Source organism: Rhea americana, unplaced genomic scaffold (assembly GCF_003343005.1).
Source record: "Rhea americana isolate MKP2758 unplaced genomic scaffold, rheAme1 scaffold_82, whole genome shotgun sequence".
Taxonomy (NCBI): domain Eukaryota; kingdom Metazoa; phylum Chordata; class Aves; order Rheiformes; family Rheidae; genus Rhea; species Rhea americana.
Genome location: NW_028187001.1, coordinates 2,710,781 through 2,725,336, shown reverse-complemented (window position 1 = coordinate 2,725,336; position 14,556 = coordinate 2,710,781). Strand labels below are relative to the sequence as shown.

General features: G+C 50.1%; 1 protein-coding gene across 2 annotated transcripts; it reads left to right on the top strand.

Annotated features, from left to right (window-relative positions):
- The first annotated feature begins 858 nt into the window (after positions 1-858).
- RS1 (retinoschisin 1) lies at positions 859-10,857 on the top strand. 2 transcript variants are annotated; one of them, XM_085323127.1, is made up of 7 exons: positions 859-925; positions 4,917-4,925; positions 7,726-7,751; positions 8,116-8,221; positions 9,815-9,956; positions 10,029-10,224; positions 10,705-10,857. In XM_085323127.1, the coding sequence occupies exons 1-7, from the start codon at positions 874-876 to the stop codon at positions 10,855-10,857; spliced, it is 684 nt and encodes a 227-aa protein (XP_085179253.1). In that variant the 5' UTR covers positions 859-873. The 2 variants fall into 2 exon arrangements, with proteins under 2 accessions (XP_085179253.1, XP_085179252.1); XM_085323126.1 differs by lacking the exon at positions 4,917-4,925.
- Positions 10,858-14,556: the final 3,699 nt, after the last annotated feature.

The following is a 14,556-nucleotide window of genomic DNA, read 5'->3' as shown; positions in this document are numbered from 1 at the left end:
AAACGAACAGCGTTAGACACAGAGGGCCTGAGCTGCACGCTGTTTTGTGCAGAGACTYTGCTTTTAAGATTTCTCCTCATGGTGTGAGCCAGTCTTTGGCACRGCGCGCTGTCTCTGAGCTACTGCATTTCTTACCTTAAACCAACCTCTATTTGGTCAAGKGTGGAACCGAGCGTCTCGAATCCTTCGGTCATTTTAAAACCAAATTTATCATCATCTTTGATGTAAGTTGGTTGATAGTACAATAAGTAGAACTGTTAGGGAAGGGAGGTTTATTTATTTATTTATTTATTTTGGTTTGAGATTTTTACAGCTCAGCAAATAAACAACCCAAATGTGCTATTCCTATATTAACTGCAAGTAATTGCAGTTCCCAGCCCTTTGCAATTAGCTGGCTGAAAGACCAGCATGGCCGGTGCTGATTTCTATACTTAGCAATTATTAGGAAAGGCATTGAGGGTGTAAAAGTAAATAATTGGGGTGGGAGATATTAGTACATACTGCATACAACAGACCGCGTGCAATACTTCAGAAGCATTAGATTAAGTAGCCTTTGTGTGGGGGCGGGAGGGTGATACGTGTGGTTTCTAGGGAGGAATATCCACGTTCATGTGGATGTATATCCATATCCGCACTCACGTTCCTATTCAGTACGTTAGTACCTGCTTTTTAGCTTTTAGAGGCTGCTACCCCGGATGCATCGTCTAGGATGGAGCTTGACACTGGTAACTGCGTGGCTGGCTTGAGGGTAGCTGGTAAAATCGTAAGAAGAGGGGAGAATAAGGTGCTTAGGCAATGCTTAAGTTAATCTCATGCCTTCCCAGAAAGCGGAGCAGCACACGAGCTAGCTGTTCCTGAAAGAGGAAGGGCGAGATGCGGTTCCAGGTGGAAAGCGTCCTGCTGTCTCTTCTTTTCTGGCACACAGGTATGCGCTTGGCCTCCTGAGAGGCACTTTTGGATGTCCCTCCTCGCGTTCCCGCTGTCGTCCAGACTCCCTTGCTGTGCCACCGGCRCAGGAGAAGAGCGAGCGCCTTCCCTGCCTTCCCACGGACGCGTAGTGACTTGAGGAGCGGAAAAGCTCTGGAGATGGGTGATTTATGTACGTGAGCGAGCAGCATTCTTACAGCTCTATGAATATTCAGTAGTACAACTCTATTTCACRAAGTAATTGCAGTGTAAAAAAATTGCCGTATAATTTGTCAAAATATGAGTTTGCAAGGAAAATTGTAGTGMAGCTGAGGCAGTGAGTAAATAATAATGCTGATTTGAAAAATGAGGTACAGTATAGCATGAAAGACGGGTCCTTCATTAATCAAAGCTCTTGATTAATCAAAAACTGGTCATTTTCCCTAACAGCAAGGCACTGTATTTATGCCGATTCAGACTTGCTTTTTCTTAAAGACTCTTTCAGGTATTTTGTCCTGGAAAAGATTTCCAAAGGCGCTTTAAGAATAAAAAGCAACTGTAAGTCAAGAAAATAGGAAAAGTGTTTACCAGTTTTCAGGCTTTCTCAAGTTTASTTTTAAGAGCCACAATGATAGCAGATAAGCAGGAGCTAGAAGAAGCTAGAAAATTCAGGGTCACAGTCTCCTTCCATTTTAATTAACCCAACTGTGGAGCAAGAAGATCATTTCCTGAGTTGTGTTTGAACATTTGACTTCATCAAAGTCAATAGCAAAGCTCCTATTATCTTAAACGAGGCTGAGGTTACTCATGCTGAGTGCTAAGTAATATCTACCAACCTTAACGTATAAATAGAATATGATCTATCACAGTGTGGGAAAGACTTAGCAGACAGTCCAGCTTTTCCCTCCACGGATGTTGAATTCTCAGTGTTTTGCTTTGTCTAGTTTTTTAAGCGCTGCTCTATTTCCGTTGATTATTTTGGTCTGTCAAATTTAGTGAATAGGAAAGTGGTCCTAGAAGAGCCACATCTCAGTTTCATCCTATTATGATTAGCCGTACCCCGCTCTAGCTAATTAAATAGCAGGTCTTCCTTTTTGTCATCCATCAAACATTTGTGCCTTGCTCTYGTACGTTCTCGCTCTGCTGTCCTTAGTCTCACATGGAAGGTTGTTAGTGCCTCAGCTTCTCCGAACTGAGTTTTGAGCCAGCTTTTTTTCCCTGTTGGTAGCATAATTGTTATTAGTCCTTGGAATGAATTTATACCTTGCYGTGAATCCCAGAAACAGCTTAATTTTAAGACACCCACACGTCAGGGTATTTTCAGAGAGCCTGCGGTGAAAAATTGCGTGCGGGATCGCTTTCCAGGTATCGCCCATTTAGTATTTCATTTATTTCCTTAATTTAATGGTTTTCTTGTCTCTGCTGCATTGTCCACGCGTGCTCTTCTGCACAAAGGGCGAGCAGCGAGCCTTTGTCCAGATCCCCCCCCAGCACTACCTCCTCCGCCATCGAGAAGGTGCTGTCAGGTCAGTCCTCTAAGCCACGTGCGGTGATCCCCTAATAAGCTCCTTAGCGATTTCCTTTAGCAGAACGAGCGGCTTAGCGGGGCGCCCCCAGCCCCCCTCGCCTCGGCCGGGCGCGCGTTCGCGGGGGACGCCTCCGAAGCAGCAGCATAYGGTGCACGAGGCAGGCGCCTGCTCCGAGAGCCGGAGCAGCTGCTGGCCCTCGGCCCAGACGGTGGAGGAGAGCAGCCCGAGCTTTGGGTGGGCACGCGCGTGCTGTGGGCACGTCGGGTGGGACGTGCCCGCGCCCCGTTGCTCCGCCAGGGCTCGCGACGCTTTGCAGAACAAGTGCGTCTCAGCTGCTGCAAGGGCTGGATTATTATTATTTTTTTTTCTATATACGTTTTGYGGCTTTGATCCAAGGAATACAGAGCCCTTTCTCTTGGCATGCAGAGGCCCCCTGGGCTGCGGTCCTGTCCTGGCGAGCAGTGCTGGGARCCGTGCACTGGGAACGAGTTGCATTAGGGACAGAGGTGAAGCAGAGAGAAAATAACTTTGGTCATCCCTCTGAGCTCTGTAAGATGAGGAGAGGTTAAAATTAGCTATTTTCAGGCTAGTGCACGCATCTAGGCCACCTAAAGTACAAAGCCAATAAACAAAATCAGGATGTTTTCCACGTGCTTTGCCTGCAATGACTGTGTTTATGTGAACTTTTTCCAGTAAATCAAGTGATTGACATTAATTCTGTGTTATATTTTATTTGTCCACTTTATTTTATAGTGTAGTTTCTCATGCCTGTAGACCTGTCCTTCATTCTAGCTGTTCTAGAAAGAAGGCCCTGCTGTTGCAGACCTATGGGTGGGAAATTTAAATATGTTTTCTCACAGGTGACCCTCTTGAAACGTTGTCAACCTCTGGCAATATTACTTCCTGACCCCACTTATCTGCCTTCTTTCTTTCTCTTGTTTAGTCACATTTTTAATTATTAGAGATGTTTGGAGACATGCAATTATCTGCTTCTGTCATTACAAAGCCAATATTTCATTGCATGATGGTTTATCTTGCCTCTACCTGACTTGACTTGAATTCCCGTTGTTTCCAGCTGGGCGGCTGCCTTCAATGTTTATTGAAATGCATAAGTGTTTCCTCTGCAACTACCTGTGCATGTTGTAGAGTTCCTCACCTGGGCTTTTGCAAAGTGCAGGAGCCAGAAAACCTCATATGAAGCAACAGGATTTCCTGCAATGATCGCTGAGCAATGCGTATTAGGCCTAAAATCTGCCTTGACAACCACAAAATCATCCCGTGGTGGTTGCCTGAACACCAATGCCCAAACGCCATGCTGTGGTGTGGCCTTCGTGCACGCCGGTGCTTGGGATGCCCCACGTTGCAGGGTGGGATAGGACAGGAAAGGCACATGCTGTATGTAACCATCTCTCATGAACACGTGCAGATAATACTTGATTTCACTGAACTGATGGTTTGCTGAATGTCCTGGGGCAGTACAGGGGCTGTAAATGAGGCTCTTTTTTTTTTTTTTTTTTTTTTTTTTTTTTTCCATTCTCTACTTTTAAAACAACAGCCCCCAGCAGCCAGGCAAGATCTATGACTCTCCCATGAATTGCAGTAATTTGTTCTATCTGACCTACAATTACCAATTATCTTTGTAACCTTCCTTGAAGGCAAACACGCTCACTATAAAAGCACGCTGGCCATCACATTTTTAGACTATTGGCAGCCAGCTTTCCTCTTCATTTCCTTTATAGGACATGGCCCATCGCAGCTGTAAACACACCAATATATCGTTAATACTTTTTCTAGCCAACTACAGTCAAGGGCGTCTTTCCCACTTTCCTCTCATTTCCTGATGCCAGCAAGGGGTCATCAAGCTGTGCTGCCCAGGTTGGATGTTTGGTCCATTCAAAGCTGCTGTTTTAGTGTATTGCCAGCTGCCCAAAGGAAAGTCTGTTCCTCTGCCAGGGGCTTTCTTCATGGATGGAGGAGTGTTGAGTCTTTCTGTGTAGCCCTGGGAGCTGAGCAGTAATGCTGGGACAGCCGGTGTCCAGGCCCACTTTGCACATCCTCCTCCAGCTATCACTGTGCAGGCTGGTGGTGCTCCCTGAGCCAAAGGCTGTGGCTCCTGCCAGGCCAGTCAGCTGGCCAAGCCGCTTACTAAAGTAAGCCCTTTGTATTTAACCTCTTTTWGCTCATATAAGCAATGTTAGGTCTCCTACTTCAAACACGTATAGCAGCGAGCCATGCAGTGATGGTAGAAGCCCTCAAGACACAAGTCTGCGCCCCCTGCCCCGATGCTGCATTTGTGCCACTTAAATGTCTCAGGGCTTCCCCAGTCACACAGAATAGCTGCATTTAAGACTGTCTTTTGTGCTTTGAATTTACGCTCTTGCTTGTTTTGCAGTAATTTCTCTGGGTTGATAAGCTCTGAAAGCCCAGCAGCTCTTGTAGCTCAAGATCAGGTCATTGCTGGCTGCAGTGCAGCCATCCAAGCAATGCCATGTGGCCRGAATAGGAGAGTTTATACCTCTTTGTTTGAGTAGGTGCTGCTGTCCACCTACCTAGATGAAACTTTTTTTTTTTTTTTCTCCTTTCATTTCATTCACAGCCATTGGGCTTCCAGCATCTGTCACTGAAGTGCCCAGTTCTGATCTTGTCTTCTCCAATACTAGGGAGGGAGTTGAGATTTCCACTTACAAGGTCACCATGTATCAAAAACAGGATCTCCACATCAGCCTGGTAATTCATGTCCCCATCCCCTTGGATGCTGCATGGGAACCAAGCCAGTATTCAGATGGAGAGGTGCTACCAACTTTGCTTTCACCTCTGTATGCCTCCACTTACTGGTGAGGTCAATCCTAGGCCAAAGTACCTTTAACCACAGGAAGGAAAACAAGAAGCAATTCTGAAAGATTTTTTTTCCACAAAATATCAGTATTTTAGAAGTAGAAATAAAGAGAYGAAAAAACATTTTAGCAAATGCACATCTTGAATGTTGAATGTCTGAAGACTGAACAAATCAAGACTATCTAACTTCATCAACACACCTGTGACCCTGCAGAGCTGGACAGTAATTACTTTGCTGTGGGTACACATATTGGCCCCATCTGTGTTTGGGTTTAGCCTAGGATTGTTTGGAAACACCCCACACTTGTGCTGTTCAAACCTACGGACTGCTTCAGCCCTTCCTCTTGGATTAGCAGGAACACGYTGCTTATCTTCTGCACCAGGAGGAGGGATCACACTCCATTTTATTTCCTAGAGCAGACATCATCTGACTGCCCCTGATTTTAGCACGGCGGGCTGAGTCCACCTAAYCAGGGCTCATGTCAGCATAATTCAGTTAAAAATTGCTAATGACTTCATCTATGCGTTCAGAATATTTGTGATATTAAGCTGAGGATCAAGCAGGCAGGAGGCACGCTGCATTGCTTGCAGGGGATGCAGTTTCGGTAAGTGGGAAGAGCCTGATCTGCATCATTTAAATCTGACCTCAGGGAGTGTGTTAGCTTAAATCGCCCTCGTGCTATTTTAAGCTAGCCTGTTCTGCCTGGTATTGCACAATGCAGCTGATAAGCGGTAGCACACTACGCGACCTAGAGATCGTACCTTCGCTTTGATGCTCTTGCTGCGTAACGCAATTGCAGGGCTTGGGTACGTAGCAGCTGTGTTGAGAAAGGTAAAGCACTGGACTGCATGTGGTCCTGAGCCAGGGCTTTCCCAAAGGCCAGACCCAAAGGTGTGTCCTTCGTTCTGGGTTTTTTTTCCTGATGCTGTGCTCAGCCAAATGCTATTGCTTCTTACAGCTGATGTTTTCCTACTGGATTCAACGGGGTCTTGATGCTCTCCTGCCCTTCTCTTGTGCCTGACTAAAAGATAYATCTTTTTATTGTAGACTAGCATTTATCTCTTCTGTTGAGGGATGATGTCTCAGGTTAATGCGGAAAATTGTAGATGCCAGAAATGCTGCTGTGGAAAATGGAAGCAAAGGAGAACATCTCCATGTTAAAGAAATGAATTTTTGCAATTCTTTATCATAATCTTTATTGTGGTCTTTCTTTCCGATCCTTGATACATTAAAGCCAAATGTCAAATTCTAGGAGCAGTTGCATTTCAGTAATAATCAGATCTGTGTACATAGTTTATGTTTCAGCTGATTATAATTGCACAGCATTTGTGAATCTTTTGAGATGAAACTTGCTGTACAAATGTAAGCTGTAAATTACCAGCATTAGTTGGACCTTGCTAGACTCAGCAATAGAACAGTGCATGAGTGAATAAATTATAACTAGATTTCAGTGAATAATTCAGAGTCAAATTCGTTTGGTAAAAAGAGCCTCTTTTCCTATTCACTAAATCTCTGCTTAAAGATTGCAGTTTTCTTATGACGCCTGCACTCAAGTTACTTACCTGCTCTACAGCTTAGTCCTCRGTGGCTTGCAAGTTTACTGCAGGTTTTGGAAACTTCATGTTTGACATGTAAATTGTGTTGATGAGTTATCAGTTACATGATTTTTTTTAATTTCATAATTGTCTGGGCACTGTTCGGTGAGAGTCCAGCCCAAATGCTATTAGTACTATTAATCTGCTTTTGACTTCATTGGGAAATGGAAGAGACCTTTAATCAAGGAAAGGGCTTATGAAAAAGCCATTATTCAGGGACAGGCAGGCAATAAAGCAGGTCAGATGTTGCAAAAATAGCACTTCTTGCTTTGTGGCCACAACAACTAGTCTTCTCTAGAGAACAGAGAAAAAGGAGCTGTGTGTGTCATTCGGAAAGACCCATTTATGTTTCGTTTTCCTCTATCTCGTTCAGAGGGATTCACCTCATGACAGGCACCTCGTAACTCCCCTGAAGTTGATAGCAATTTGCTGTTGGATCAAGGCTGGGATTTCGCCCTTGCGGTTCATTAGCTCCCAAGTTTTATGGGCAAATGGAAAGCTGTAAGGAAGGAAGTGGGGAGAAAAGGAACAAAAGGAGCAAAATAAGTTGGAACATGTTGGCATCGGGAGCCAGCACGGGTTTTTTCTCGGGACGTTTCAGGCTTGTTTGATTGGAGAGAGGAGACATCAAAGYGATTAAGAAGAAACCGCGGTAGGGGAACAGCACTGACACAGGCATACACAGTGGCTACAAGTTTTAATTTTACCTTTTAGCATATTAGATTCATTAGCCCTTCCCCGATTCCTTCATACCCAGTAAAGGAATAAGTATTCGTTGCGTTTCCAGGTGCTTGTTGGCAGCGTTTTCATTTCTCATCTCTCTTTCTGTTCTTCCTTCCATGCCTGGCTGCCTTTCCAGCAGTGCTGCCGCTGTCCCCCGGTGAGGTAAGTCTGTCCGATTTATTTGGCTGGTGTTTAAATGCCAGGAGGCCCCGGAAGAGCTGCCCGGAGCCTGCGGCGCTGCCGCATTTCCCTGCAGGTCGCAGGAAGGAAGCAGGGCCAAGCCAGCAAGGCGGTGCTGTTCGGTGGAGATGCCGCTGGCGCGCGTGGGCAGGGGGCTCATCCAGCCGGGCTTGGATCCYGCCCTTGGGGCGGCTCGAGGGGCTATGCGGGGCTCTCCGAACCTCACTCGCAGGTGGAGCCCTGCTGCGTTTCGTGCYGGCCTTGCCAGTCTTCTGGACTCGGCTTTAGCGTCATGTCACTATTTTTGATGACTATGTTGGTCTTTTTTTTTCTTGCTTTCCTGTAGGATGAGAGACTGGAGCTGTGGCACAGCAAGGCTTGCAAATGCGATTGCCAAGGAGGTCCTAACTCAGTGTGGTCCAGTGGGACCAACACCTTARAGTGCATGCCAGGTGAGGGGCTAATTCTCTTCTAGCAACGTTTGCACCGCGGCATGCGACAGCTTTCCTTTCGTTGCACCCTGCCTTGCAGCGTTGYGTGCTGAGACAGGAGCCCTGTCTGGTGCCGAGTGACCGGCCCGGGCAGCATTTTGGCGCTGTTGAGAAGAGGGATTTGTACGTCCCGCAGAGGCCCTTGCTTCTGTCCCACGCTCGCGTTAGCTCTGAGGGCTGCTCTCCGGCGGCACCGCGCAGCTGGCACGTGCAGAGAGGCTTTCGCGCGGTCCTGGCTGAGCTCTCTGCCCCCCATCCAGCCCAGCCCGTGCCCGCTGGGAGCTTTGCCCCGTGCGCCCTGCTCCCTTCGGGGGGCCCATCCGCCCGGGGGCTCCCCCAGCTTCCCCTGCCCTCCCCGCGGCAGGAGGCTCCAGCCCTCGCCCTGCCGGAGCCACCGCCTGCTGTCCAACCCCTCAGCAATGCTGGCAGCGCCTGGACATCGCTCTGACGCTTCCCGCGTGCCTAGGCCAACTCGCAGGGCTGCGGCCGGCAGCTCGGGCGACCTGTCCAGGGCGCTGCGATCGGGGCAGCCGGCCCTTTCTTTTGGATTTTTTTCTTTTTTTGGCTTTAATGTCATATGAAGGGCGACATCCAGGCTGTGCGCGCAGGGGTTTCAGGCAGCCTGTACTTCCAGCTGCTGTTCGACTTGCTGGGTTTGATATTTTCCAAGCCCGGAGGGAGCCGTGACGGCAGCTGTGTGTTTTCGGGGGGAAAAAATACATTAATGAGGTATTGACTGAGCAAGGTGCGTTAATGAGATGCCTGCGCGTGGGCTGACGGCCTCGCGGCATCAGCTGAGGAGACACCGACCACCCCACTGGGCACCCTCCACCCAGGGCAGGGCCCCTAGGAGAGGGAAACCACTGTGTGCAGCAGGGAGGAGAAAATGCAATAACTGCAGTGCCAAGATGTTTTTTTTTCCTCCTGCCTGAAGGCTTTGAAGTGCAGAGAAGGTTGTGGGCTGGAGCCACCAGACTTGGTGGCCATCGAGGCTTTTCTAGGAGGGTTCGTGACTTGTGCCTGGGTCTGCGTGCAGAGAGTCCAGGCTGGGCCATGTCTTGCCTGGATGGTTGGCAACATGCTTGGTCTCCACCGCTTCCCTGTTTTGGTGTTGAAACGCGGGGGCGAGACCTCCAACTGAGCATGAGCAGCAGCTTTTTTGCCCCTTTGGAGAGACCATGAGGTCTGGTGAGCACTTAGTGCCCCCAGGTCCCCCAGCCTGGAGCAGGTACAGGCCAGCAGGCAAGCCGCGGAGGCCAGCATGTGGCCGGTGTCGTGGGGACAGCCACGTCCGCTGCCGTATTTTCATCCACAAGGGTCAGCTCTAGAAGGGGGCAGCAGGATCTGAAGGTGAAAGACTCACAGGGGGTCCCTGAGCCTCTGGCAGAGGAGGCTGTGCCCAGGCCGCTGGCAGCTCTCACGGGCGCCCATGGGAAGTGGGAGCTTCAGCGTCCACAGCATTCGAACCGAAGCCGCGCCAACGTGACCAAGAAATGAAAGCCACACGTTCCCCCTCTAGCAAGCTGCTAGCTCATGTTTTCCTTCGCACCCTAGAGTGCCCCTACCACAAGCCCCTGGGCTTTGAGTCTGGCGCCGTCACCCCCGAGCAGATAAGCTGCTCCAACCCGGAGCAGTACACAGGCTGGTACTCCTCCTGGACCGCCAACAAGGCCCGCCTCAACGGGCAGGGCTTCGGGTAAGTCGGGGCGGCCGGGGGTGTTTCAGCTGGCGGTGGTGGGGACGGCGGTGTCACCCCCCACCTCCCCAGGTGCGCCTGGCTCTCCAAGTACCAGGACAACGGGCAGTGGCTGCAGATCGACCTCAAGGAGGTGAAGGTGATCTCRGGCATCCTGACGCAAGGGCGCTGCGACGCCGACGAGTGGATGACCAAGTACAGCGTGCAGTACCGCACCGACGAAAACCTCAACTGGGTTTACTACAAGGACCAGACTGGCAACAACCGGGTCAGTGGACTTGGCGTTTCGGCCCCGGGCAGCGCGCTCGGTGGCGCCGAGCTTTCACCCAACAGCGGGTGGTGAAAGTCGTAGCGGGAAGTAGGGCACCGTTGCCAGGAAAGYGGCGGGGGAAGCCGCAAGCCCCTTCCCTGCGCTCTTCTCTGTGTTGTCAGGGCTGGGAGCCCGACCCCTGCTGCAGGAAGGCCAGTGAGAGCTAAATCAATGCAYGTAAGGCTGGTCTAGCTGGAAAAAATAGAGAAAAGTGGGGAGAAGGTGACCCACTCACTCAGAAAACCCAGACGCAGCGATGAAAGCTGTCTTGGTGCTGCTCTTGGTGGCGGCGGGGCGGGGGAGTTGCAGTGGCCRTCCTCCTCCTCCGCTCTGCGCCCGCATCCCAGACTGGTGCCTCCTTGCAGCCCCCTTCCCAGGATTTCCCCCTTCCCCAGCACGGGGTGCCCCCGCAGCCCCCTCACCCGTGTCTCCTGCCAGGTTTTCTACGGCAACTCGGACCGCTCGTCCTCCGTCCAGAACCTGCTGCGTCCCCCCATCGTGGCCCGCTTCATCCGGCTCATCCCGCTGGGCTGGCACGTGCGCATCGCCATCCGCATGGAGCTGCTCGAGTGCCTGGGCAAGTGCGCCTGAACCGCAGGCGCCGGCGCCGGTGCAGGCGAGCTGGCCTCGCCGGGCGCCTGCCGTGGGCCACCGCCGCGCGACCGCACGCTTGCCGAGCCCTCTTGGAGGCCAGGAAGATGTTTAAAGCATCGCTGTTGGTTTTCCTCAAGCTCCTGGTCCTTCTTCTCCCATGTCAGCACCGCTGACGCGCTGGAAATGCAGCAAAGGCTTCGTTAGATTGTGGCAGCTCTGTTGTTTCACGCAGCTTCATCGGCTCCCTGGCAATGACTTAGTTTAAGCACTGATCCCCCCTCCCCCCCGGAGAATAGCAAGGAGCTGTATTATGCTCAGTGTTTSCTTTCACAAGTAGTGATATAAGGGATTCTTTTAAAATAGTATTTGGTGAAATATAGCTGTGACTTGGATGTCTAGGTGCGTGCCTGTACCACCGCCCCGTCCTGTTATTGACRTGTGTTGTGGCCCTGATGCTGTAATGTAAATGCCCACCCTGCAAACTGAAGGTTTTCTCGAGTAAAACATTGCTTTATACTGCACTTGATGATAAAGCTGAAGCCTACTACAAAAGCTTACTGATATTTATGGGCAGACATCTGCAAAATATGGACAATTCATTGCTTTAGTCATRTGGGAGATGGTGTTTCTGATCTCGGATGTTAAATCATGGAAATCATCACCATGGCATGCTGTGGAGGCCAAAGGGCAAGTGGGGATCCAAAATCAGGGCTTAGACAAGCTCGGRGAGGGAAGGTCTGTGCTTGACTCTTTGGTCTAGGGCTCTGAGAGCAGCTCCAAGCCCCGGCAGCCCCCCACAGAGCCAGCACAAGGTCCTTCCCATGAGCGCCCTTGTAAAGCCCGGCCTGATTGACCCTCCCTCTCCAAACACGCGTCCTCTCTGGGGTGAACCTGCTTTGCCGTGAGTGCTTCCTTTGAGTTTTCACAATTCTCTATTTCCTCACCTGAAAAGGAAGAAAAGAATTCACACTGTCAGAAAATGGTTGGGTTTGCTGGTTTTCCCCTGTTTTTCTCCTCCAAAATGTTACCCAGGTAGATTTTGGGGCGTCCAACATCTGTGGAGGAATTTGGGACATGGTGGCCCCTGCTGCATAGTTCCTTTCCTCATGCACCCCTGAGCATCTGGGTGCAGCCTGGCAGTGAGGGAGTGCTGGAGAAACCACCTGCATGTTGCTGCTCATGTCCCTGCCCTGCCCGGGGAGCCTGGTGTCCAGCAGTGTCCGMGGCCTGCTGCTGCAGTGCTTACCGCAGGCGCCAATGCGCATGAGGCATGTGTCTGGGACCCCGTCTGTTGTTCCCCTGCCCTCTGCTTGTGCTAGGTCTTATCCCACTGGCAGTCAGGGCAAAGATGTTTCCCTTTCCAGTGGCCTATGCTGGACTCTGCATGGTGCTCAAGGAGCTTCAYGCTGGGCTCACCTGCAAAGGAAGGACCATTCACCCAAGAGCATCCTCAGCACATCTGTAACTGCCACAGTGCAAGAGCTTCAAAGCAGATGAGGCTGGGGGTACTCTGGGGATACTCTTGGTTTCTCTGGGGATACTCTGGGTAGTCTTGTTTGGCTAGTGATGTATCTAAGGTGGAAATATGGCAGGCACTGAAGACCTTTGCTGTATTTTTTTTTAACAATTTGTACATCCATCCAAAAACATCAAGGTATCCATGCCTGAAACATCTGAGCAGAGGGAGGAAAGGCAAGAGCAGCTGCACCAAGAGGGAAGACAGGCGATCTGCCTCTTCCGCCTTCTCCCTGTTTCTACAGGCAGAGTTGGACACTCAGTGTGCAGGGTGGGAGGTGAGATGTGACCACAAACATGAGAAAAACCCGGTTGGATGTGGGGGTAATTCATTGCATTTTATTCATTCATGATGGCAGAAGTTTCTGTCTTCCTTTTTCCCCCTTAATTAATGATGTGGTTCATTTGAATAAAGATATAAATAATAGCTGTCAGAAAAAAAAAATGTGCTGTTCTGGCAAGTCTGAAAACTTTTGCTCCACTATACCAAAAGCAGTAAGTCTACAGAGATGTAGGAAACAATTCACATCTGCTGAAATGATCCTTACCGTGTTGCCTTCACTCTCTTGCCCCCCCCCCATGAGTTTTGCCTATGCCCAAATGGCTAGGGGGACACATTTAATAAGAAATTAGTACATCTGACTGGCAGCCTTTTGAAGCAACCATCTCTCTCCAGAGAAGCTCTCCTGAGAATCCACTGAACCCGAGGCAAGGGCTCCCTGCAGCTGGCCTGCGGGACCAGCACAGGGCAACAGCCTCCCCGCTTGCACTGYGCAGAAACCAACAGGGACACACGGGCTCGCCGCCGGTAATAACAACTGTGCCGCGCTCATAGTAACAACACTGAAGCRGCTCCAGGCCCTGCACGCAGTCGCCGTCTTGTTAACAGGAACAGCGACGGCTGACAGCGCTGCACCAGCCTCTCCCTCCTCCTCCTCCTGCCGCACTCCCGGTAGTAGCCTGCTGCTCCCCGGGAGCCTTCTCTGTGCCTTCTCCTCTCTTTCGGACTGCCACCTCTTCCTCTTCYGGCCGCTCCTCTGGGGGACGTGGCTCCCCCTTCCCCAAAAGGAGCATGGACAGCTCTGCCCCAAGTCCTACTGGACAGCGACTAGCGGGATGGGGAAAAGAGGTATTCTTTTTGTCACCGTGTGACTGGGGGGCTTGAGGAAAACGGGCCCTCCCAGGGGGCCCCAGGCACCRGTGGGTGAATGTCTGCAGCACCCAAAAGCAGTTAGGCTCTAAGTATGCAAACCCTTGGCTGTGGCTGGCYTCTGAACAGCTTCCACGCACAGTCCTGGGTTTTACAAGTTGTCTGGCTCTGGAGAGGGCCTGACCCTGCAGCAAGGGCCAAGAGCTATTCAGTAATTTGAAAGAGGCCATAATCCACAGCCTAATGGATGGATGACACCCATCACATGCCAAGGCATGATAAATTACATACCATCACATGACTGACCCTACACAGAGGACATACTAAGGCCTCCGAGGGAAGAAAGACTGTCTAGATACCATTATCCCTAGCTTCAAAGAAGTCACTAGACCCTCCTTCCAGCCAGTGACAAATAAGGTATTTGTTTGTTTATAGCTGGAATATGCAGAATTTCACAGCTCATTTGCTCCTTGCCTCGCCCCGTTCTTTGCAGGATACCTCTTCAGGGTGGACCCTCAGTGGAGGGACCTGCTTCTGGCTTGTATTTGCRCCATAGCAATGGTTCTTGCTGCAGCAGGCGATTTTGTTTGGATCCTTGCTGTGCAGCTCGCTTGCTGCTCAACCTTTGGAAATTCACTTAACCTCTGCCTCTTATCTGTAAAGAGGGGTGCTGAGAGGCTTAATTAATTAAGTGCTCATAAAACGCTTTTAGAATTGCTCTCATCTTCCACCTCAGCATAAATGCAGCATATTGAAGCACCAGCGTGGCTGAGGGCCTCATGAAAGGACAATAAAATGAGCCAAAATACAATTATAAAAATACAAGGCTTTTGCTCATAAAGTCTAACTTTTCCTAGCACATGAATGCCATTCTAATTTACTGGCACAAATGCCTCCAAGCACAATTAACCAGAACAGAGGCAGGAACAAAGCCTGCAAGAAATGATGCAAAGCAGTGCTGAAAAAGCATCTATCATCTTCTAGGGACAATAATTGAGCAGGTACTTACAAGCAGAGGTAGGGAGACCAAC